This window comes from Capra hircus, chromosome 14 (genome assembly GCF_001704415.2).
Source record: "Capra hircus breed San Clemente chromosome 14, ASM170441v1, whole genome shotgun sequence".
In the NCBI taxonomy this organism is placed as follows: domain Eukaryota; kingdom Metazoa; phylum Chordata; class Mammalia; order Artiodactyla; family Bovidae; genus Capra; species Capra hircus.
In genome coordinates, this window is record NC_030821.1 from 17,275,765 (window position 1) to 17,302,954 (window position 27,190).

General features: G+C 36.1%; 1 protein-coding gene across 8 annotated transcripts in view; it reads left to right on the forward strand.

Annotated features, from left to right (window-relative positions):
- The window catches only part of VPS13B (vacuolar protein sorting 13 homolog B), a 786,697-nt gene that overhangs the window by 311,433 nt on the left and 448,074 nt on the right, over positions 1–27,190 (forward strand). For 7 of the 8 annotated variants that reach the window (XR_001919125.1, XM_018058289.1, XM_018058286.1 and 4 more), the window contains 2 exons: positions 6,488–6,597; positions 11,644–11,791. Coding sequence is in view for 7 of the 8 variants with exons in the window: in XM_018058289.1 (XP_017913778.1) it covers positions 6,488–6,597; positions 11,644–11,791 (258 nt within the window). In the remaining variant the exon portion in view is untranslated. The remainder of the gene's footprint in view (positions 1–6,487; positions 6,598–11,643; positions 11,792–27,190) is intronic. The other variant, XM_018058288.1, reaches the window with a different exon arrangement.

A 27,190-nucleotide genomic window follows, 5' to 3' on the forward strand; every position in this document is an offset into this window, starting at 1 on the left:
TTGATCATGCATACATCCTATTTCCATCTTTACTGTCATCACTCTGAATTTTTTTTCAGGTACATTGCCTGTGTACATGTGTGCTAAGTCGCTTCAGTCATGTCTGACTCTTTCCCCGTGGACTATAGGCTGCCAGGTTTCTCTGTCCATGGACTTTCCCAAGCAGGAATACTGGAGTGGGTTGCCCTACCCTTCTGCAGGGAATTTTCCCAACCCAGAGATCAAACCCATGTCTTCATGTCTCCTGCATTGGCAGGTGGGTTCTTTATCACTAGCACCTCCTAGGAAGCCTGCATAGATTGCCTGCTTCCTCTGTTTCTTTTGTCTTGTGTTTTTACCTTGCTCCTTCTACAGAGACATATTTCTCTGTTGCCTCATTTTGTCTAGCTTAGTATGTTTATCGTCCCTTTTCCACAGACTGCAAGGCCATAGTTCCTTGTGCTTCTGCTGTCTGCTCCCTGGTGGGTGAGGTTTGTCCTGGGGCTTGTGTTGACTTCGTGGTGGGTAGGGACTGGTGCCTGCTCTCAAAGATTGGCCAGAGGGTCCTCTCCTCTTCCAAATATTCTCTATAAATTCAGCATTCATGTTACCAGATGCAAGCCTGAGAAACCCCTGTTGGGAGGTATCTTCATTTCTTCTAGCACAGATTGCCCTGCTTGGTTCTCCCTGAAATATTTAGAGTGGCTGGAAGATTTCTCTGAGTTTTCCTTCTTTGCCCTGACTTCCTCAGGCTCCATGCACCTGAATCTCTGTGGGATCTTTCTTATCTCTCAAGTTCCGTCCCATTTTTCTTATTAGCATTTGATGGAGGCTTATTGAAAAAGGGTGGCATTTGGGTAGATTACTCGTTTCTACTGTTTTCATAGATCCTAAAGTGTCAGTCTGTCTCAAACTAGCTCTTTATATATTTGTTAAAAGTTCACTTGTTTCCTTCTTTTCTTCTCCTCCTATTGCCTTCTCAAGTATAAAAGCCATTATTCATTCCTTTTGCCCTATGAGGGGGGCCTTTTACTTTTATGATTTCTTTTCATAAAAATCTGTCTAGTGAATGTTACAAAGCTTTGATAGGTTACCTGGCTTCCTCTTATTGTTACAGTGAGATAAAATTCTCTTGTGATTTTTGTATCCTATGAGAAAGGGAAATAATTATTAAGTAACATGAGCTACCATACACACACCTAAAATTCTTACGATTCATTTACACTAAGTATGACGGTTATCTTGGATAAGGTTGCCAGTAGTTGGCAGCTCATTTCTGCTTTGTTGTTTTTTAGTGTCTGATTCTCTCTTGCCTTTATTCCCTACCCTTGTTTTTGAAGTAGTTATTCTTCACTTATTGTTTACTTAATTATGTAGTCAAAGTTTTTAAATTACTGTTAGAAATCAGGGTAACAATTTCTTAAGAGCCATATTAATCTGAAATGGTCTTTATTACTGTTGTTCAGTTTCTAAGTCATGTCTGAGTTTGTGACCCAATGAACTGCGGCACGCCAGGCTCCCCTGTCCTTCACTCTCTCCCAGAGTTTGCTCAAATTCATGTCCATTGAGTCAGTGATGAGTTTCATGAGGAAAAAAAAATAGTAAGTTTTAGCTACTTAAACTTTGATGAAGATTAATATGTCTGTGTTTTTGTCTCATTCATTGGTTCATGATAAATGTAAAGTACTTTTTCCTGTTAATAACTTGATATTTTGCAAGACAGTCTCATTGGTTGGCAAGGTTTCTGTTACTGATAAGCATGTATGTTTAATTTCATGCTGTGCAACTTTGGTCTCTAACCCTTATTTCAGTTCTCATTTTTAGCTTAGGATGTAACTGAAAATGACACTGGTGCCTTGGTTTAACTAATTGGTGAAGCTTGAATGGAATGTGTATAAGTGAGCCATTTGGGCTGTGAACAGAGGAGTAAAGCACACTTTTCTCATTAGTTGTCTCCCAGGCTAAAATTAAACAGAATAATATATTGCCAAGTTTTAGTGATGTGTGGGGCATCTGTTCTGAGTCAACTCAGTATCAGACTAATTGTCTGCACACTTATATGCAAAACTTGTGTTTTATTTTTAAAGGTCTTGTCTCATAAATTGAATATAATATAAAAATATCCCTTTAAATGTAAAAGAATGTTATCTCTATAGTTTCAGCAAAATTGTTGTTAAATTAATAGGTTGTTCTCTTTTATTACGTGTTTAGCACTCATGAAGTCGAAGCCTGGCTCTTTGTCATTTAGTCATTTTTGGTATAATGTAGTTGTGTACCATGTGAATATTTGTGGGTGAAGTATTTAATTTTTTCAGTATAATATAGTAAGACCTTCAAAATTAATTGTCCACGTGAAAATATTTATCTATTTTCATTTGTTTTCCTTTCCCTTTCTCTACCATTCCCATTTTAAAGATGTGCTAATAACTTACTGGGAAAGTTCTTAAACATTTACTCAACCTGTTCAGTTTTTGGAGCATATGAAAAGACTATTAAAATAACTTGCCTAATAAGGAGAATTCTATAATTCCTTAATTTACTTTTGTCTTCTTAAGTTTGTATACTTTTAAATTTATAACTGCTTTGTTTATATAGATTTTTCCCTGTATTTTCATCATAATTTTGAAAAAGTTTGTACATGGCTTGTACTTGAGATGGATAGTATTTCGTTGTTGTTTGGTTGCTCAGTCATGTCTGATTCTTTGCGACCCCCATGGACTGCAGCACACTAGACTTCCCTGTCCTTCACTATCTCCTGGAGTTTGCTCTGACTCACATCCATTGAGTTGTTGATGCCATCCAGCCATCTAATCCTCTGTTGTCCCCTTCTCCTCCTGCCCTCAGTCTTTCCCAGCATCAGGGTCTTTTTCAATTAGTTTGCTCTTCACATCAGGTGGTAAAAGTATGATATTAGAATAAAACTTTCCTGAATTCTTTTCTGGTTAGTGGCTCAAGGTGACCTCTACAAATGATATGCTATTCCGCTTACCCCAGAAAACCGCCCTAATCATGCAAATCAAGAGGTGCAAATCTTCAAGTTCACTTTAAGAACACTCGTGAAACTACTCAGGCCATTAAGGGTATGCATATCTGAGAAGCCACCAAGTGTCTGAAGGATGTCACTTTAAAGAAGCCATGTGTGCCGTTCCTTCTGTTGCCTGTTCTCATTCCTTGGTTCTTCTCTCTGGGATTTAATTAGATGTATGAGTGTTCTTCTTACTCCATTCTCTTATATCTTAACACCATTTTGATTGCTTTATGTTTTCTATTTCAGATACATTCTAAATTATCTTACTGTATTTCTTCTATTTTATGAATTTTGTCTTCACCTATAGCTAATCTGCTACTTGATCTGTCCAATGAGTTTTCCTTAGAGTTGGTAGGTGTGCACAGGCCAAACAGTGGGTCTGGACACAGGGTTGGTGACCCAAAAAGAGTACTAAATTTTTACGGCCTTTGCTTAAAAATTCAGGCAGTAATGCTGATCTTAAAGGCTTAGATGTAGATTCTCTGGTCATTGAGCACATCCAGGTGAACACAGCCCCAAAGATACAGGCCCAGGACTTACAGAGCTCATGGTCAGATCCACCCATACATGAGCTCTCCTTTCCACATTGAGGTGATCCTTACTGAGAAAGATCAGATTGTTTCTAAACCAGAAGAGAAGGTTTCACAGAAAAAAAAGATATCCCAGAAGAAACTGAAGAAACGAAAACTTATGGCCCAGAAATAAATGCTGCAAAAAATAAATGCAAATAAAAGCAGAAAAAAAAAAAGACTTATTTACATCTAAAAGTCAGTTTATTCTTTTTTTTCTTTATCATCTTGTATTTGTAACACTTGGTATGCATGAATTTGTTTTGAAGTAAAATATAATCAATACATTGAATATTTGCTGAGAAGTTGAATCAGTTTATTTGCTTTTTTACCCCTCAGGAGATCTTTCTATTTAGGATTCTTTTCTGATCTTCTTTTTTCTTTAGTGTTTTGTTTCTTCTTTGTTTGTTTAATGTAGGTTTATTGATTATCCGGTCTGGGTTCATTGGACTTCTTAGGTGTGAGTTATAATATGTCTTGGAAGCTATGTAAGATTCTCAGTAATTAATTTTTATTGGTATTGGCTCTTCTCATCTTTTGGTTACTCTGGAATTTAATTAGATATATGCTTGTTCTTACTCAGTTTTCTTATCTCTTAATATCATTTTGTTTCCTTTTATTTTTCTATTTCTGATATGTTATAAATTATTGTATTTCTTCTATTTTATGAATTTTCTCTTCACATATCTAATCTGCTATTTAACCTGTTCAATGAGTTTTAGGGAGCTTTTCTGGTAGATCAGCTAGGAGACCTTGGTTCAATTCCTGGATTGGGGAGATGCCCTAGAGAAGGGATAGGCTACCCACTCTAGTATTCTTGGGCTTCCTTGGTGGCTCAGCTAATAAAGAATCTGCCTGCGGTGCAGGAGACCTGAGTTTGAGTTTGATCCCTGGGTTGGGAAGATCCCCTGGAGAAGGGAACAGCTACCCACTCCAGTATTCTGGCCTGGAGAATCCCATGAAGTTTTAGGGGGCTTCCCTGGTGGCTCAGTGGTAAAGAATCCACCTGCCAATGCAGGAGATGAAGATTCATTCCTCGTGTGGGAAAAATCCCCTGGAGAAAAAATGGCAACCCATTCCAGTATTCCAGACTTCCATGGACTGAGGAGCCTGGGGGCTGCAATCCATGGGTTTGCAAAGAGTTGGACAGGACTTAGTGACTAAACACCAAAACCCACAGTAACGAGTTTTTTACTTCAACAACTAAATCTGTCATTTCTCTACTTTCCATTTTTCTTTAAAATATGTTCTTTGCTAATGCTTTCTCATAGTTCTTCATCATGATTCCATACTTTAGTATTTTAAACATTTTCAACATCACTTTTTCAACATGGACTTTTTTCAACTAACCTATCTACCATTTATTGTGATTTCTTTTTTCAGCTCCTACCATGAGGCAGGTACTTTTTTTAGATGTTGGAGATACAGTTGAGGGCAAAACTGACATATTCTTTCCTTCATATTCTGTTCATCCTAATGGAACTAATACTATTTTTATAAAAAAAATATGTAAAGAAATTTACTATGTTATTTACAGATATACATGACCTGCCCCACATATATTAAGAATGGGACATTCTGGTTTAGTTAAGTTTATGTGAGCTACTTTTATCAGAGAAGGACAAAAATGTTTTAGTTAGTAGGATAGAAACTTGTTACACTGCAGCTTTGTGTTTTATGTCAGAATGTTAGTCTGCATTTCATCTAGACGGCTCTCTCTCTTTGCTTCTGAACATTTAAAGCTGTAATTTACAGTGATTTACTAAGTGGTTATAATGATGCTTCCTTTAGTTCTATAATATAAACAAAAAAAGGAGGTAATATTCCATTCTCATGGCCAATATAGACACTGCTGTTTGCCTAGAAAATAGTTTATAATTTTATAATAAAAAACTTTGATAAAATAGTTTATTATATTTTTAATGACAAATACCCAGTTAATAAGCTACAATTCACATTCCATAAAGTACATTATTTTAAAGTACATAATTTAGTGGTTTTTGGTGCATTTGCAAATTGTGCAGCAATCACCATTTTCTGATTAGAATGTTTTCATCACTCCCCAGGGAACCACCTTTCTATTAGCATTTGTTTCCCTTTGTTTTCTCCTCCAGCCCTGGCATGCATTGATTTATGGTTTTCCCTGTTCTGGTCATTTCATGTAAGCGCAGTTGTGTAATATGTGACTTTTTGTAACTGGCTTATTTCACTTAGCATGTTTTCAGGGCTTATTCATGTTACAACATGTATCAGTACTTCATTCCATTTTGTGGTTAAATAGTTTTCCATTCTGTGGTTCTACTACATTTTGTTTATCCATTCAGCAATTCTTGGACATTCATCTTTTCCCATTTTTTGGTTGTTGTGAATAATGCGGCTGTGAAAATTTGTGGACAGGTTTTTCATGGATATTTGATTGGCTGATATACCTAGGAATATGATTGTTGGGTCATATTGTAACTTTATGGGCTTCTGTGAGTGGATTAGATTTTAAAGAATATGCCTGCAATGCAAGAGACCCAGGTTCTATCCCCGGTTTGGGAAGATCCCCTGGAGAAGGGAATGGTGACCCACTTCAGTATTCTTGCCTGGAGAATTCTATGGACAGAGGAGCTTGGTGAGCTACAGTCCATGGGGTCACAAAGAGTTAGACAGGATTGAGCTACTGTCACACACATACACACACTCTGTAACTGTTTATTTTGCTTTTTGAGGAAATACCAATCTGTTTTCCAAATGGTCTGCACTATTTTTTGTTCCCACCAACTATGTATGAAGGTATAATTCCTCCACATCCTTTGCAACACTTATTGTTTGTCTTTTTATTATGGCTATCTGTAATAGGTGTAAAATGATGTCAAGCTTATTATTTTTAAGAGGAATATAATAATTTAAAAATCTTGCATTTTAGGTGCCGTACTCCTTTGTAATGTCCAAGGACTAGCAATTAATATTGACCCTATCTTATACACCTGGCTCATTTATCAACCTCAGAAGCGAAGCAGTAAACATATGCAGCAGGTGAGAAGTTTTTATAATTCTCCAAATACCTTTTTCTTATTTAATGAAGTTACATATTTCTTAGCTTGATTTTGTTTATGGAGGTACCAGAATCCTTCTGTTCCCTACTCTACCTGTTTCAAGCAGTTTGGCTCTTTAATTTCTATAGAAGAAATTACAGCTCAGAATAAACTTGCTTGATTGTTAAAGGGACTTGCTCTACAATTGCTTGGAAAGGAGTTAACTTTAGAGAGAGCAGGTTAGGTAGGCCTGTTTTACTGACTCATTCTCAACTAAAGTTTATCAGCAGAGGCAAAGAACACGGAGTAACTTGGCAAGAAAGGAGCCTTCAGTGTTTCCAGGCATGAGCCAGGTGTTCTTATAGAGAGTAGCAGAAATTGAAAGCCAATTCATAAAATATTTTATTTTAATGGTAAATGTTTGGTTTATTTGTAAACTAGAAATTTAAATGGTTAATTTGTAATGGTAAAACTTTATCTTGAAGGGTACAGATGAAGTATAGGAAACTAATATAGACTTAGATTTTAGAAAGTTTGACAAAATACAAAGTATGAGTAATGGAGAAATTAAGAATAATGACAGGGATGATTTGAGAAAAATTTGTAAATGTTTTTCTTATTGAGGTATAATTGACATATTATATTAATTTCAGATAGCAACAAAATTCATTATTTGCATATATTACAAAATGATCACCACAGTGAGTCTAGTTAACATCCATCACCACACATAGTTAACATTTTTTTCCCTTGTGATGAGATTTACTCTGTTAGTAACTTGCAAATATACAGTGCATATCATTAACTCTCTGAGAAGGAAGTGGCAACCCACTCAAGTATTCTTGAGTGGGATAATTCTGGATAATTCCATGGACATTGGAGCCTAGCGAGCTGCAGTTCATGGGGTTACAAAGAGGTGACATGAATGAGTCACTAGTGTGTGCACGCACACACATGCATTAACTATAGTCCTCATATTGTTCATTATGTTTTATAACTGAAAGTTAGTACTTTGGACTGCCTTTACTCATTATAACCCCTTCTCCCCAACTCCCATGTCTCTTGCAACCACCTTCTCTTTTCTGTATGTATGAATTACATGTTTTGGGTTTTTTTTGTATTGTCTTGTTTTATTTTGTTTAGATTCCACATATAAATGTGGTTATTTGCCTTTCTTTATCTGACTTAGCAAAATGGCCTCAGGGTCCATCCCTGTTGTCACAAATACGAAGACTCTTATTTTTCAGGTCTGAATAATATTTCATTGTATTATAAATTTTTCATTGGTTGTCTTATAACTGATGTGATTATCTCCGGTTCACCATAGATATGCATGATTGCCAGGTATTGTTCTAGCAGCTTAAATAAACTAATGTTTGTTTGATTGATACCAAGCACCTTTAAAGATTTTTGTTTTATTTTTATTACTGTGTTTTATAAGTAGATTTTAGTTAAATATTCCCTGGTGGCTCAGTTGGTAAAGAATTTGCCTGCAATTCTTTGATACCTGGGTTTGATCCTTGGGTTGGGAAGTTCCCCTGGAGAAGGGAACGGCTACCTACTCCAGTATTCTGGCCTGAAGAATTCCATGAATGAAGGAGCCTGGCAGCCCACATAGTCCATGGGGTCACAAAGAGTTGGACACAACTGAGAGACTTTTACTCAATTATAAATAAATAAATATATATATATTTTAATTTCAATAATATTGCATTTCATTTAAAACTACAAATATCCAGTCCTCATTCACAGATACAAATAATATTGAGATAAACATTTCTATATTTGCATTTTTCTTTAATTATTCACTTAGAATATATTTTTAGAAATGTAGTAGTTTCAGGCATGTGGTTTAGCATATTTTAATGCTTTTGTTATACTGCCAGTTTGATTCCAGAATTGGTGTACAATCTGTTTTCATCAGCACTACTATAAAGTGCCGATGAAAACAGATAGAAAAGGCAGAGGAACCGGAGATCAAATTGCCAACATCTGCTGGGTCATGGAAAAAGCAAGAGAGTTCCAGAAAAACATCTATTTCTGCTTTCTTGACTATGCCAAAGCCTTTGACTGTGTGGATCACAATAAACTGTGGAAAATTCTGAAAGAGATGGGAATACCAGACCACCTGACCTGCCTCTTGAGAAATCTGTATGCAGGTCAGGAAGCAACAGTTAGAACTGGACATGGAACAACAGACTGGTTCCAAATAGGAAAAGGAGTACATCAAGGCTGTATATTGTCACCCTGCTTATTTAACTTCTATGCAGAGTACATCATAAGAAACGCTGGACTGGAAGAAACACAAGCTGGAATCAGGATTGCTGGGAGAAATATCAATAACCTCAGATATGCAGATGACACCACCCTTATGGCAGAAAGTAAAGAGGAACTAAAAAACCTCTTGATGAAAGTGAAAGAAGAGAGTGAAAAAGCTGGCTCAGCATTCAGAAAACGAAGATCATGGCATCTGGTCCCATCACTTCATGGGAAATAGATGGGGAAACAGTGGAAACAGTGTCAGAGTTTAGTTTTTTGGGCTCCCAAATCACTGCAGATGGTGAATGCAGCCATGAAATTAAAAGACGCTTACTCCTTGGAAGAAAAGTTATGACCAACCTAGATAGCATATTCAAAAGCAGAGACATTACTTTGCCGACTAAGGTCCATCTAGTCAAGGCTATGGTTTTCTCAGTGGTCATATGTGGATGTGAGAGTTGGACTGTGAAGAAGGTTGAGCACCGAAGAATTGATGCTTTTGAAATATAGTGTTGGAGAAGACTCTTGAGAGCCCCTTGGACTGCAAGGAGATCCAACCAGTCCATTCTGAAGGAGATCAGCCCTGGGATTTCTTTGGAAGGAATGATGCTAAAGCTGAAAGTCCAGTACTTTGGCCACCTCATGCGAAGAGTTGACTCATTGGAAAAGACTCTGATGCTGGGAGGGATTGGGGGCAGGAGGAGAAGGGGACGACAGACGATGAGATGGCTGGATGGCATCATTGACTCGATGGACGTGAGTCTTAGTGAACTCCGAGAGTTGGTGATGGACCGGGAGGCCTGGCGTGCTGCGATTCATGGGGTCACAAACAGTCAGACACGACTGAACAACTGAACTGAACTGAACTGACCCTGCATATATATATTATATATTACATATTTTATATACTGTATGTAATCTGTCGAACCCCTGTCTCCGGCATTGGCGGGCAAAGTCTTTACCACTGAGCCATCAGGGAAGCTTGCACCCAGAGTGTGAACCACGAACATAAAGATTTTGTTGTTGTTGTTCGGTATTTACAATACCGTAGCTTCCGTTAGTATCATCTTCAACTGTTGTGCATGAGTTAAATATCAGACTATATAGCACATAATTTTTCTCATATATTAATTTTGATTCTAAACTTAATTGTAACTTCTTAGAGTGCTTCATCATATTCCATGCTTATAAATGATGGCGAGGAAATTCAAAGGATTATGAAATCACTAAATGTTAGAGCATAAAGAGATTTTCTAGTAGACATCTCCACCCCCTTATTTTGTAGATGAATAAGTTTAAATTAGACTCACTGTTTCTTATCCAGGTGTTAAATACTATCTCCTATTTAGATTTGTATAAATATTATCAGTTTCACTAAATACTTAACAGGAAAGTAGATATTCTGTGTTGTGATGTTTCTCACAATGCATGTAATTTTTTCATTTTCTGTTTATCAGTTGTCTTGTCCTTTTAATCAAAGTAATAGTTTGTAACATGATTTGGCTTTTTCCTGTTATATCATATGGTTATATAATGTGCATATGTTCTCATTGAAATATTAATTTATAATTTAAGCAATATTAAATAAGCATCAAGTTGGTGAGGCTTGAAGTTGGATCTGTAAAAGTGTGGATGTTGTAGTGTTGAGTGTAACATTAGATCGTACTGCTGCCTAACAGCCCCCTCCAGATTCATCATCTGATGCAGCTGTATCACAGTTATCATCTGTTGTTTCCCCAACTGCAATTTCCTTCTCAATTTGTGGCTGAAACCCAACATTTGATGATTGTTTTCCACTCAGTTCAACATTGATCTTTGATCCTACAGCAAACTTAAAAATACCTTTTTTTTTTTTTTTTTTGCCAAAAATCTGACAAGATTGTATTGGGCGTCATCAGCTGTAACATCAGACTTTATTTCAGTGAATAAAGATGAAACAGCTGCTTTATTGTCGAGATCAGCACTCAGGCATTCAATATAAGATCATAATGTTTTCCAGCTTTCTCTAACTATAGATGTTTTTCTGTGCTTTCTAAATATGCTGTGGATATCACTTTGTCAGAAAAAAGAGAATTTTAGCAGTTCTCCCCAAAGTTGGACTGTCTTTATTAATAGTGGACATAATCAGTTTATAGAAGTATTTCCCTGAATATCATTTTATAAGGATAATTTTTCATTTTCTAGTGATCGTAATTTTCAAAGTTAATTTTAGTTTCAATTTGCTTCTGCCATGTTATCTTTATACTACTTGCTAAAATTTACATGAAATTTTAATTATTTCCAAGTGCTCTTGGTTTTTGTGCAGAATTCTGATTGAGATTGAAATTGTTAAGCGTCCCTGTGGGTATATGTGAGAGAAACAGTGATAAAAAGGGAGGGCAAGAGTAATTGATTGATTGATTTAAAATGATAAAGCCCCATGTATATAGCATGGAGTATGTAGTCAATTATGTCAGAGTATCTTTGTATGGTGACAGATGGATAACTAGACATATCACGATGATCATTTTGTAATGTACAGAAATATTAACTGCTGTCTTGTGCACATAAAGTAACATAAAGATGTATCTCAATTATACTTCAGTTGAAAACAAAATATGTGGACATAGAGGGGAAATAGCTAATAATGGTTATCTCTGAAGGTGGAGATTATGGATGGTTATTAATTTAAAAAATAATACTAAATAGTAAAGCATTGACCCCAACATGTGAAGGACTTTCTTCAGTGATGCTATGTTTATACTTAAGAAATAGTAAATAATTCAGTTTTTCATTTGACTCTCTCCAGCAGCCTGTAATTGCTGTTCCTCTTGTTATGCCAGTTAGCAGAAGGAAAGAGGATGAGGTGTCTGTTGGAAGTGCACCCTTGGCAAAGCAACAGTCATATCAGGCATCTGAATATGCCAGCAGCCCTGTAAAAACAAAAACCGTAACAGGTATGTGTCAAAACTCTAAAGGATCTGTGATTTCACCTTCCCTCCTAGCTAAGGAGTAATCCAGGCCACATTTTCATGAAGCTGACCAAGACACAAGACTCCTGGAACAGAGACAAAAGACTTTATTATCTATAGCATTAGCAGTTTTACCAAAGTATTAGCATTTGTGTGTGTGTGTGTGTGTGTGTGTGTGTGTGTGTCCCTGCCCTAAGCCTTATTCCCACAGGGTGGCACAAAGAGGGCTAAGAGATACCTGTATATAGTGGATTATGTTACAGGAGAGAAACCTCAAGCTTTAAATGGGTAAAAGCTATGCCTCCATTTTCTCTGGGGGAGGAAGGCTCCATATGCGTCTTGCAAGACTGTAAGCAAATCTGCTGTTTGCTCAGGTGAAAGACAATATGTTTGTTTTCTGAGGCTGTACACTGTACAGATATCCTTGAAAATACCACTGGAAACAAAGGTACTCTCTGCCTCTACTTGTAAGACAGGCAAAAACAAGAGACCCTTGGAGAATCACCTCCCAGTAGTACGTTTCTTCTTAAAGTGAATCCTTGCAGTCCACCCTACATCTCAATCCTCTTTCCTCCCCCTTTGCTTACTTTGTTAGCTATATGAGCTGTGCAAATATAAAGCATAAATATTCTTCCATAAAATATTATCTTTTATTTCCTTTTATGTAATTTATAAAAACCACTTGGTGATTTCAAGTAGTGTTTTAAGTTTCTAATATTATCCCTTAGATATTCAGCTTTATTCCATATAACACATATATCCCCAACCATATAAAAAAAGATTTTATATTTTTAATAATCAAAAAACACTTATTGAGTATTTATAATGGGCCAGACTCTGTTGTAAGTAATTTTGTGGGTAGAAATATTAATAAGACATGATTGATGACCTTGAGGAATTTAAAATATATTTAAATACACAAGAAGGTTCATGCTAGTGTTTGTTTACAGGAAAAGTTAGTTTCCTTACCATATTTAAAAACAACAATGTTAAAAGTACTAACATACATTTTTTTGTGGAGTTTTATTCATATCTATTATTTTGTGTTCTGTTTCTTAAAATATTATGTTATGTCTGTTTTATGGAATCATTCAACTTCCACCTGTCAGTATCCACAGGCCTTTTGCTCCGTTGAGACTTTTTTTTACCATTTGATAAAAAAATGACTATGCTTATTTTTTGTATCATAGGAAGATGGTCTGTAACTTGAATTGATTTTTTAATATAAAATTAGACATTTCCTTTAGATAGCATGCTAAGTTTTATACTTTAAATTGCTTGATCTGGTAATTTACATAATGGTTTATAAATATCAGCTCTTAGTAAATGTTCATTAAGTATCAATTGATAAGTTTAATTTTATATGCACATTAACCTCCTGCTTTACTATATTTAGTCCAGTTCTTTAAACCACATAATAATTAAAGTAATTGTTAAGGATGAGTAAAGATGACAGAAAATACTTCTTTAAATGAAATTGTATGACATAGAACTATATAGAAAATATTTACTATGCATGGAGAAGTTTTATAGGTAAATTCACATTTCATCAGTTGTCTATCAATTCATGAATGATATTAATATCTGAGGTTTATTTTGCTCTCTTGTGGGTGCTGAGTTGCTTCAGTTGTGTCTGACTCTTTGCCATCCCATGGACTGTAGCCCACTAGGCTTCTCTGTCCATGGGATTTTCCAGGCAAGATTGCTGGAGTGGGTTGCTATGCCCTTCTCCAGGGGATCTTTCCCAACCCAGGGATTGAACCTGTGTCTCTGAAGTCCTCTGCATTGGCAGGCATGTTCTTTTACCACTGGTGCCACCTGGGAAGCCCCATTTTTCCTTTCTTACACTTTCCCGTTTAATTACAAGAAATTAATATTTTAAGAAAAACCTTGAACATAATCTCTCATCAGTAATTATTACTCTTTAGAATCTGAAAACATAAACAGCACGTTATTCTTTTAAAAAATTAATGCATTTATTTTAAAATTTTTATTGAAGCATAACTGATTTACAGTGTTAGTTTCAGATGTACTAAATAGTGATTCAATTATACGTATACACATAATCATTCTTTTTCAGACTCTTTTGCCATACAGGTTATTTACAGAATATTGATTACAATTCCATGTGCTATATATAGTAGGTCCTTGTGGGTGTCTATTGTATATGTAGTAGTGTATGTGTGTTAATCCCAAACACCTAGTTTATCCTTTTCCTACACGTTGCCCCTTTGCGGAGGCATAAACTTGTTTTCAAAATGTGTGTCTATTTCTGTTTTATAAATAAATCCATTTGTCTCATTTTTAAAAAATTCTGTTCCATTCCACATGTAAGTGATATCATACAATATTTGTCTTTCTCTGTCTTACTTAACACTAATGATGATAATCTCCGGGTCCACCTGCATTGCTGCAGATGGCATTATTTTCTTCTTTCTTATGGCTTTCTTCTTTCTTTCTTCTTTCATTATTCATCTTCGTTACCCATTTTTCTGTCAGTAGACGTTTAGATTGCTCTCATGTCTTGGCTATTGTAAATATGCTGCAGTGAACATTGGAGTGCATTATCTTTTTGAATTATGCCCTGGATATATGCCAAAGAGTGGGATTACTGGATCATATGATATTACCTCACACTGGTCAGATTGGCCACCTTGAAAAAGTCTACAAAACAGTACATGCTGAGGAGGGTGTGGAGAAAAGGGATCCCTCCTACCCTGTTGGTAGGAATGAAAATTGTTGCAACCACTATGGAGAACAGTATGGAGGGTCCTTAAAAGGCTAACAATAACACTACCATGTGATCAGGCAAATACAATATTCTTTATTTCAAATTACAAATATGAACTTTTGCATTTGAGTTGTGGTTCTTTGCATTTGAGTTGTGGATATGGATATTTGCATTTCCTTTCTTTAGTGTTCCCTCATCTCTGGAACCCTTAATTTCCGTATCCTGTAGATATTCTCATTACAGTTAATGATGTCTGTATTTCCAGCTACTCAAGCTAGCATAAAAATTGTGTGTGTGCATATGTGTGTTTAGTCATAGCTGACTCTCCAACTTCACGAACTGTAGCCCACTAACTTTCTCTGCCCATGAAATTTTTTCTAGGCAGGAATACCAGAGTGGGTTGCCAGTTCTTACTGCAGGTAATCTTCCTGACCCAGGGATCAAACCCAACATCTCTTGCATTGGCAGGCAGATTCTTTACCACTATGCCACCTGGGAAGCCGTACAATTAGCAGTTATCAAACTAATGCCTGTTCTTGCCTTGTTTATGGACTATTGGCATGTATAGATGGTAAAAAGCTCTGGATATAACCTTTCTAGTTTATGACCAATGTATTGTGCTCTTTGGATGCCCACCATTATCAGTTCTCAGGAAACCTTGTTGATATTCTCTTTGTTGTTGAGTGCTCAGTATTAATCATTTTCTTTGCTTAGAATTATGTCTCAAAATTTTCTGTTTTCTAGAAAGAGACTCATAGACTTAGAGAATGAACTTATGTTTGCTGCGGGGAGGGTTGGGGGAAGGGATATTTACAGAGTTTAGAATGGACGCATGCACACTGCTATGTAAAATGGATAACCAACAAGGCCCTAGGATATAGCACATGGCACTGTGCCAAATGTTATGTAGCAGCCTGGATGGGGGAGTATGGTGGAGATTGGATACATGTTTATGTATGGCTGAGTCCCTTTGCTGTTCACCTGAAACTATCACAACATTTTAAACTGGCTATATCCCAATACAAAATAAAAATAATAATAATTTTCTATTTTATTTTTAATTAGAGTAGACAATTCCTATATTGCTTTTAATTTAAAAATTGAGTCCTTTAAATGTGCCAGTTAGTCAGTACAGTTGCTCAGTCGTGTCCAACTCTTTGCAACCCCATGAATTGCAGCACGCCAGGCCTCCCTGTCCATCACCAACTCCCGGAGTTCAACCAAACTCATGTCCATTGAGTCGGTGATGCCATCCAGCCATCTCATCCTCGGTCGTCCCCTTCTCCTCCTGCCCGCAATCCCTCCCAGCATCAGAGTCTTTTCCAAAGAGTCAACTCTTTGCATGAGGTGGCCAAAGTACTGGAGTTTCAGCTTTAGCATCAGTCCTTCCAATGAACACCTAGGACTGATCTCCTTTAGGATAGACCAGTTGGTTCCACTTGCAGTCCAAGGGACTCTCAAGTCTTCTCCAACAACACAGTTCAAAAGCATCAATTCTTCGGCACTCAGCCTTCTTCACAGTCCAACTCTCACATCCATACACGACCACTGGAAAAACCATAGCCTTGACTAGACGAACCTTAGTTGGCAAAGTAATGTCTCTGCTTTTGAATACACTATCTAGGTTGGTGATAACTTTTCTTCCAAGGACTAAGCGTCTTTTAATTTCATAGCTGCAGTCACCATCTGCAGTGATTTTGGAGCCCCCCAAAATAAAGTCTGACACTGTTTCCACTGTTTTCCCATCTATTTCCCATGAAGTGATGGGACCAGATGCCATGATCGTCGTTTTCTGAATGTTGAGCTTTAAGCCAACTTTTTCGCTCTCCTCTTTCACTTTCATCAAGAGGCTTTTTAGCTCCTCTTCACTTTCTGCCATAAGGGTGGTGTCATCTGCATATCTGAGGTGACTGATATTTCTCCCGGCAATCTTGATTCCAGCTTGTGTTTCTTCCAACCTGCGTTTCTCATGATGTACTCTGCATAGAAGTTAAAGAAGCTGGGTGACAATATACAGCCTTGACGTACTCCTTTTCCTATTTGGAACCAGTCTGTTGTTCCATGTCCAGTTCTAACTGTTGCTTCCTGACCTGCATACAGATTTCTCAAGAGGCAGGTCAGGTGGCCTGGTATTCCCATCTCTCTCAGAATTTTCCACAGTTTATTGTGATCCACACAGTCAAAGGCTTTGGCATAGTCAAGAAAGCAGAAATAGATGTTTTTCTGGAATGCTCTTGCTTTTTCCATGATCCAGCAGATGTTGGCAATTTGATCTCTGGTTCCTCTGCCTTTTCTAAAACCAGCTTGAACATCAGGGAGTTCACGGTTCACGTATTGCTGTAGCCTGGCTTGGAGAATTTTGAGCATTACTTTACTAGCATGTGAGATGAGTGCAGTTGTGTGGTAGTTTGAGCATTCTTTTGCATTTCCTTTCTTTGGGATTGGATGAAAACTGACCTTTTCCAGTCTTGTGGCCACTGCTGAGTTTTCCAAATTTGCTGCATATTGAGTGCAGCACTTTCACAGCATCATCTTTCAGGATTTGAAAGAGCTCAACTGGAATGCCATCACCTCCACTAGCTTTGTTCGTAGTGATGCTTTCTAAGGCCCACTTGACTTTACATTACACGATGTCTGGCTCTAGATGAGTGGTCACACCATCGTGATTATCTGGGTCATGAAGATCTTTTTTTGTACAGTTCTTCTGTGTATTCTTGTTACCTCTTCTTAATATTTTCTGCTTCTGTTAGATCCATACCATTTCTGTCCTTTATCGAGCCCATCTTTGCATGAAGTGTTCCCTTGGTATCTCTAATTTTCTTGAAGAGATCTCTAGTCTTTCCCATTCTGTTGTTTTCTTCTATTTCTTTGCATTGATCGCTGAAGAAGGCTTTCTTATCTCTTCTTGCTATTCTTTGGAACTCTGCATTCAGATGCTTATATCTTTCCTTTTCTCCTTTGCTTTTCATCTCTCTTCTTTTCACAGCTATTTGTAGTTACCACTATTTTAATTATTATTTACATTGTGTCAAAAGCTATAGTGAATTTGTTAAGTTTTTCATATGGTTTTACAAACCTTTTTTCTTATCATTTTTGTTTTCCTTTTACCATCTTAATTTTAACCTTTTTAAGTGTACAGTTCAGTTGTGTTAAGTACAGAGATGGTACCCTACTCATAATAGTTTTTGACTTAAGGTTTTTCGACTTTATGATACTGTGAAAGCCGTATGCATTCTGTAGAAGCTGTAGTTTGAATCTGAATTTTGATCTTTTTTGAGACTAGCAATATGAGATAGAATTCTGTGGTAATGCTGGGCAGGGGTAGTGAGCCACACCTGTTAGTCAGCCCTGTAACTGCCAGAGTAAAGAACAATAGACTCACAGCCATACAACTATTTTGGTTTTTACTCTCAGTACACTGTTTAATAAGTTACATGAGATATTCAACAGTTTAGAATCAAATAGGCTCTGTGTTAGATAATTTTTCCTAACTGTAGGCTAATAGAAGTCTTTTGGGCACATTTAAGATAGGCTAGGCTAAGCTCTCGGAGAAGGCAATGGCACCCCACTCCAGTACTCTTGCCTGGAAAATCCCATGGATGGAGGAGCCTGGTGGGCTGCAGCCCGTGGGGTTGCTAACAGTTGGGCATCCCTGAGTGACTTCACTTTCACTTTTCACTTTCATGCATTTGAGAAGGAAATGGTAACCCACTCCAGTGTTCTTGCCTGGAGAATCCCAGGGACAGGGGAGCCTGGTAGGCTGCTGTCTGTGGGGTCGCACAGTCGGACACGACTGAAGTAACTTAGCAGCAGCAGCAGGCTAAGCTCTGAAGTTCAGTAAGTTAGGTATATTAAATGCATTTTAAACGTAAGATATTTTCACTTTATGATGGGTTTATCAAGACATAACCCCATCATATGTTGAGGAGAATGTGTATTCACAGTGTTGTGAAATGCACATTTTAATTATTTAACTGAATTTTACAGGTAGCTCTGTCTGTGAATTTATGCCTGAATTCTTATTAAAATAATCTTTTTGTTTTTGTATTTGCAACCTAAGGTCCAAAGTTGGTCTTAAGTTCATCCCCAAGTTATGAGTGCTTCCCAGGTAGTGCTAGTGGTAAAGAACCCACCTGCCAACACAGGAGATGTAAGAAATGTGTGTTCGATTCTTGGGTCAGGAACATCCCCTGGAGAAGAAAATGACAACCCTCTCCTGTATCCTTGCCTGGGGAATCCCATGGACAGAGGCGCCTGGCAGACAGTCCATTTGGTCACAAAGAGTCAGACACGACTGAAGCGACTTAGCACACACACAGCACACACATAATGTAGCAGTTCAGGCATGTGAACACCAAGGTTTGGTGATACTGCACCGGGTTTGATTTTGCTTTGTAATTATTCATCAAGAAGCACACATCCTCTTCCAGTCTCAGTGAAACTGACTTAAGTAGTTGGCTGCAGGGGGAACACGTACTTGATGGCTGGAAATGTGTTGACAGCAGAACAGCTCTATTGCAGTGACATAGGCACGTAGGGCAGGCCAAGTCAGAGTGAAAGCATGTTTCACATGAAGATATTATCACAGAATTCGAAATAATCTTCTAGAGAATCTGTGTATCCTTCAAAACAAAGTAGCCATTCAAAGTTATGACATCTGTCTATCCTATGTTTTGGAAACGTTATGAGTGTTAATTTGGAACTCTTGATGAAATTGTCTGATGTCTGTAATGGAGATGAAAACTTTAAAAAACAGTATCCTTCATAAATGATAGCTCTTTAAAAAATACTACCCATTTTCATCTTACATGTTTATGTACCTCTAAAGTACTGTAAGTACTTTAAAATAATAGAAGGACTTTTAATTTGACTCCTTAAATACTACCAAGAACAATGAAGGTGAAAAACTAATTGGCCAATGTCTGTTGGCCAGAGGAGCTTTAGTTTTTAGCGAATGAATGGAAGTTGAATATGTAGAGACAGCCTCTGTATACCATTCTTTCATGAAATTTGACTGTACTGAAACTTGGGTGTGTCAATAATTATAGTGAGGCAAGTGGGAAAGAAGGAAAAATTAGAGCTACAGTAAAGCTTATAATTTATACAGTGAGACTACAGATAAAGTAGAATATAAGATCTTACAAGCAGGTATAAGATTTAACAGAGAATTGCCACTTTGAGGAAAATGTAAGAAGATAAAGTATATATCATTATATGTCAGTTTAGTTAATTGTCTCTCTGCAAATAAGTATTGATGCAGGATAAGTACTGATTTCCTTGCATTGCTTCAGAGAATGTAAGAGATTAGTAAATATATAGTTTTTTAAGGCAAGCTCCTTGGTTTTCACATGGAAGTAATATGCTCCTTATAAGAAAATAAAACATGATATTACACTTTGCCAAGTATTTTTTATTAGTTTATCAGTTTAACACTTTACTCTAAGCTTGAAATACCTTCATCTAAAAAATCATTCTATCCAAGGCAGTATAACTTATAGGATGGTTTTAAGGAGGTACATTTCTAATTTTTGCTAATACTAGTTGCTCCTGAAGGTGCTGATATATTCTGGATTCTAATTTTGTAATAATTTTTGATTGTAAGTAAAATGGGGCATACCAATATAGTTATTCATCTAAATCTGCTTAAGTGAAGTGAAGTCGTTCAGTCGTGCCTGATACTTTGCAATCCCATGGACAGTAGCCTGCACCAAGCTCCTCCGTCCATGGGATTTTTTAGGCAAGAGTACTGGAGTGGGTTGCCATTTCCTTAAGTCATTGTTACTATGAGTAAGCTTAAATGTTGAGCAGATATGTTCCTAATTATAGTGTGGAATTAGTATTCATGTACAAGAAATATATTTTTGTGGATTTACGTATATTAGAAGTTGCTCACTTTAATCATGTAATTTAGCATAAAATTCCATTCTTTTGTGATTATTTAGTTTCATAGGAAAATATTAAAGTGTGAGAGTACACACTAATGTATAATGTGTAATTGATTTTATTGTCTCAGGGGTAAAATGTAGATCTCAAAAATTTTCCCCTTATAGAATAAAGAAAGGTTTAAAATAAAATGAAGTTTATCTAATGAAGTATGTTTAAAATAAAAGAAATTAAAAATATTATTCAGAAAGTAATCAGAGACCTTAATGAAATATAGATTTATTAAAGTGTTCTTTTCCCTTTTTTACTTTGTAAGAGAATTTATTTGTAAACCTAAAACTTGTGGGAAAAACTATTATCAGTCTATAGATTTAAAAGTTCTACTTAATATTCACATTAACTTATACATTGTTTCTGTGCTACCTTGGGTAATAAACTATTCTGTGCTATTCTGGGCAGTAATTTATAATGAGACAATTGGTAAGCTTACTTTGCTAAAGGATTCCAATAGTTGCCAGATGATCATATGATATTTTAGCCATCATCCAGATGGCTCTAACTATAGACTAGTTTTTTAACATTTAATTTTTATGTTACATGAACATCCCTGGATCACTTGATGATGATCTTTTATGGACATGTCTGATAATTGCACTACTCGCTTGGCACGACTGCATACCTGAATTTCTGGCACTGCTAGTGTTCATATGAGGAGTCCTCAAGTAAATCATAGGCTCTGTTAAAAAATGTAATTTATACCTTTGTTAGTGTGTCCTATGTGTCCAGAAGAATGCTTCTAATGTTTGCTGATTCATTTCAAGAATGTGTTAAGTTTGTTAAACAAACTAGGTTTATTAATTTTTATATGTAAATATACTACAGTTTGTATAGCACGCTCATAATGCCTTTTCTTCTTGAAGCCTCAGTTTTCAAGAATTAGACCAGTCATTATTTCATATTTAATTTAAAAAATACTTGTTTCCTTACCTCCTTGGCCTTTTTTTTTTTTTTTAATTTTTCTGAGACAGTAAGAAGAAATTGATGTATGGTTTCTTTTAATATGTCCAAGTTTAACTCTCATTTTTACTTTGAAAGGAGAATATAGACTTCACTGAATTTTGTCAGAGGAGATACCTTTTTAAAAATTTCTTTTTAAATGGAGGATAATTCCTTTACAATATTGTATTAGTTTCTGCTATACAACAGTGTGAATCAGCCATAAATATACATAGATCCCCCCACCCTTGAGCTTCCCTTCCGCCCTCCACGCCCATCTCACCCCTCTAGGGTGAGACCACCGAGGACCTGGTTGAGCTCCCTGTGGAACTTCCCACTAGATATCTGTTTTATACACGGCATTGTATACATTTCAATGCTATGTTCCAGAGAAGATAGATGGTAAATCATTTAAATATTGAGAAGGTACTTTTACATTCTCCATCGTATTGGAGTTAGTTTATTCACTAACTCACTAATTATAGTCCTCACTACCTTACTCCTTTGCCTTTTAAATGTCCTAACCCAAGTGTAGAACGAAACAGGATAAAGTAGAAAAAACTAACAAAACTACTATTTTTAGTTTCCTTGAACACAACTGATACAGGCTCACATTTTGATTACAGTAGTAAGAGAATGAGTTAAAACAAGTACAGAGAACACAAACTATTTGAAATAGTTTATCTTTAGAGTATTATCCTTCAAACTTTTTTCTTAGTACTTTTCTATGAGTAAAAAATCTCAGGTAAGCATTCACGAGTCATTTGAGTCATGCATTAAATATGTTTAACACTATATTAATATAGAGCATGTAAGATAATTTTAATTTAAACATTTGAATCTTATTATTTTGATAGAATTTTAGTAATACATCAATAATATTGTAGTGAGAGTAATACTCTGCTTCATTGAAAAAATAGTTTAATACTTCATTGTAATAACAACTTAAAGATTTAATTCTTGATTCAGATTATTACAGTAGTGGCTGACATAACTGAAAATCTCCCTCACTGAGAGATTCATTGACCTGAGCCTGGGAATGTCTTTAATGATGCACACAGGACACTTATTTTTCATTCTCATCCATTTTGAAAAGGTTTAGTACCTTTCTGTCTTGCTTGTATAAATAAGATATTCTTCTAAATTAGTGGAAAGATGTTGCCTTATTCTTTTAAATAAGTTAGTGGCATCTTTATTTGTTAATGTTTTTGTTCGTGGTATCTTTAACTCATATGTTTGGCCCTTTGTGTTTTACAGGAATCTTTTAAAATTGAGGAATAATTTATAATCACTATATTTTAAATATTTAGATTATTATTTATAATTTATTAATTATTATTTATACTTTATAATAAAGTAGATAATTTATTTTCCCTAAATGTAGATAATAAAATTTATCAATTTGATTAAATGTGTATACGTAAATTATAATATGCATCAGTTAACTGAAATAGAAGAGTGCTGGTTCCTTCTGTTACTGAGTGTCTTCTCTTCCTTCAGTATATTTAATGTAGTGTTACGTGCTTTCTTCTGTCATGGGAAAGATACACAGTGCTTTTCCACTTTACTAAATATTAACGGTATGTCCTTATTTTTGAGTAAAAGTAAGTATGAGTGACTATTCTCATATATATCCCCTGTAGCTCAGTAGATGGTCTTGTAGTTTTATGCAGCACATTTGGGGACACTGCTGTATTGGGATCCAAAACACAAACAGAGAGAGTCTGTCATATGTGGTCCAGGTGGGAGGGTCTCAAGGAGCCAAGTTAAACTGAACAAAGTATTGGGTAATGTAGTTCAAGAATTCTGGATGGAGAAATGATTAAAAGAATAAAAAATCAATAACGTCTCCACAAACATGCAGCTTAGGCAGAAAGTCATTGGTATAATGACCAGTAATGTGGAAATGGAAGGAGCGAGAGCCAGATAAGCTAGGCTGGGCATGAAGGTGAGTAGTTCTTGAGGAAGTAAGCCCAATGGTATGTTTAAATCATGTTGTAGCACTTTGCAGCCTATGTAGGCTATGCAGTGTTACTACAAGGTCTGTGCAGGTACAACTACTAACATTGCCTCGTTTTCTCCTAACTAATAGGAGATTGCCTTACTGGAGAAGGAATTTACATTTCTATATTAGGAAGGACTCTCTGATAGCAAGAGAGGAAAACTGTATTCAAATAATTTTAAGTTAAAAGAAAAGGGGAGGGGGGAAATTGATTGATTCTGATAACCAAAATGGTAAGAAAGACAAATACAGTACAAATCTTGTCTTTGGAATGACTTTGAATCTGATTCCACTCTGTGAGGATTCTTGTGTTTTCATTTTGGTTTATCTCTCTCTTATTATGTGAATGTGTGTGTATTTGACCTAGCATGGCTGTGGTACCTCTGGACTCGAATGCTTAGCTCTGATCAAAGAGACAATGATATGGTCCAGTACCTGTTGAAAAAATATTGGAAGCAGTTTTCTTTGGGCTTTCTTGGCTAATGTGCACACGTCTTGGACAATCACTGTGGTCAAGGAGGTTAGTCATTATGACTTGGCCAGTGGCAGCCCAGCTTGGGTCAAGTGTCCAACCTCTGTGTTCAAGGGTGTGAGATATGGATACCAGAAAATGTAGGGATAGCAGAAACATGGCTCCTGGGGATAATTTTTGAAAGGCAATCATCTATCTCAATTCATGTCTACTAATTTTTCATTTTATGCTTAATCACAGCAGTTTTAAAACACAAAATGTTGATTGCATAACATATAGACTAAGTCACACTTATTCATTTCTGTTTTGATAGGAATAACATACGTGAATTTTGAAGGTATTGTATGCGTGAATGGAGGGCAGGGTGAAAAATAATTTAGAAGACCAAGACATGGGATGCATAAGATTGCAAACTTTATAGCAGGTGTTCATTTGTTTTGTTTCTCAACCTATAGTTTATTCATGTGGGGAAAAGGAATTAGGAGGTGTTCTGTTATATATAGTTTTGAAAATAAAGTTCTACCTTGCAGAATTTATTAATTTTGAAACTTTCATTATGAACAGTTTTAAGCAGATTCATTAATTAGAATTATAACAGAATTTAAAATTTGTCAGTTAATTTTGAAGTTTTTTGAGAATATATGGTGATATTAAGTACATGGAAAGGTTTTCAAATGTATGGTCTTCTTTGGAAATGAGTTATTCTAATATTTTATACAAACTGGCAAGAATTCAGCAAAAATTCAACCAAATTGTTTTGTATGCAGTCTTTTTTCCCTTCTTTTGCAGTCAGAACAAGATTATAGTTTCCAGATGAAATTCTGAATGTCACATAGTGATGACATATATTTTCCTGGTTGGCTCGGCATGAGATGCAATTTTGCATGCCATGTCACGCTGACTTGCAGAATCCAAAAGCCATTATTTCCCAAGGGGCTTTCAGGAGTGATAGTATCAAATGTAGTTTGTATTTTAATGAAAAGTCTCAGGCATCATTGCAGTTCTTATGGCAAGTTGCTTAAAGGTTTATACATTATCCAAACTCCAGAAATTTTAAAATAACATTACTATGTAAAGGTCACTTTTTCTTTAGGTTATTTAATTTTATATTGCCAAACAGTGAGTGAGTGAATGTCGTTTGGTCATGTCCAACTCTTTGTGACCCCATGGACTATACAGTCCATGGAATTCTCCGGGCCAGAATACTGGAGTGGGTAGCCTTTCCCTTCTCCAGGGAGTCTACTCAACCCAGGAATCTATCCTATGTCTTTCACATTGCAGGTGGATTCTTTGCCAACTGAGCCACCAGGGAAGCCCATGAATACTGGAGTGGGTAGCCTATCCCTTCTCTAACATATCTTCCCAACCCAGGAATTGAACTGGGGTCTTCTTCATTACAGGCAGATTCTTTACCAGCTGAGCCACCAGGCAATCCCATTGCCAAATAGTGTTGCCTAAAACCATGATCAGTGTGAAGTATAGATCAGTAATTATTAAGGTATAGTAGGAAAACTAGTAGGTTAGTGACAGAAATAAACGGTTTTAACCCAGTTCCCCTCCCATGTTAAGCTAACCTCAGATAGCCGCAATTTATTCATTTATAATATGGTAATAAGTGTACCCAACTATCTCACAGTTTTAAGTCTTAAGTAAGATATGTGAAAGTTCTGTATATGTGTATGGTAAAATGCAATTCAGATAAAACATATGATCACATCTTTTATGTTTGCATTTTAAGAGGAAAGGTACAGACTTCAAGCAAAGTGAAGCTTATTTTATTTATTAGGTTTTGACACTGCAGTGTAGTTTTATTTTTTCTTGTTTATTTGATCATAATCATTCTAAAGCTGACTTAAAACCCAGTATTTCCATTTATGTCTATATAATAACATTTATTTCATACTGATGATCTTTCTATTTTACATTTGTTTTAACTTACTTGCTTTATTGCTTCTTTTCTTCTATTTCCTTCTTTTTTTCTTTTAAGGTGTCTCAGGTTCAGTTCCCTGGACAGCTCTGTTTGGATATCTTACAGGCAGGTCCTTAAAGCCAAACTGTATCAAATGTGTACAGCTCTGTACCTACCCTTAACACCATTGCCCATGTTGCGCAAGGCTGAAACCCAGGACTCATCTTTAGTATCTCCTTGCCCTATCTGTTCTGCCTCCAAGTTATTCTTAGTGTTTTTATTTCAGTCTGTTTGTATGCTGCTTCTTAGTCAGAACTGTATAATTCTTATATAGGATAATGTAAGGGTATCCTGATTAGTCTCCCTAGTGTCATTTCCAGATTATTTTATCATCTGTTGTCTAGATGATAGCAAGAGTCATCTTATTAAAAATCTAAATTGGATCATTTTATTCCCTACTTGAAATGCTTTTGTGACTTCCTGTTACGCTTAAGGTAGAATCCAAACTCCTTACTGAGGCTGACAAGAGTTCGACCTGATCCTCTCTCTGTAGGCTTCTTTAATTTCATCTTTTGTCATTTTGTGTTACATTGATCATATTTCACTTCTTCAAACACTGCATGCTTTTTCTTGCCTGGGATCTTTTGCATGTTCTGTTTCTATTGCTTCCATTGCTGTTTTCATAACTATTTTTTATTTAAATGTTACCCTCTCAATAAAGAAACTTTTCCCTTTCAGTCTTTCTAAAATAGGTCTGTGCCATTCTTCCAAGCTTCCCTACCTTAGGACCTCTTTTTTGTCCTCATAATGCTTATCATACTGTATCTGACTTACTCACATTTGTATTCCCAGAATCTAACAGCTATTTCTAGCATTGAGCAAATTAAGTAAATAATTGCTTCATGAATGAATAAATTCTATTTCTTTAGTTATTTTTATTTAGGGACATAGTAATCACATTCCTTAGCCTTATTTATCTTCCATCCTTTATTGATTTAAACTGACATCCTGCAACTTTTCAAGTTTGCTCCCACATTCCCCAGGGATATTTCTCAAATATTTGGGAGAGGTAGCAGCTTGTATTTTTCTTATCTTTGGCAAGAAGTATATTTCTTTCCAGTGACATCAAAGTCATTATTAGGATTATGAGTGAGTTAACAACTTCTTTTCTGTAGCTATGTGTTTGTGGTGCACGCTCAGTCACTAAGTCATGTCTGACTCTGTGACCCCAAGGACTGTAGCCCACCAGGCTCCTGTCCATGGAATTCTTCAAGTAAGAATACTGGAGTGGGTTGCCAATTTCCTTCTCCGCATAATGATAAAATTTTCTAAAACAGGTCTGTGCTACCTACCCATTTAGTAAGTTTGTTATTCATTCATTTCTGTCTTTC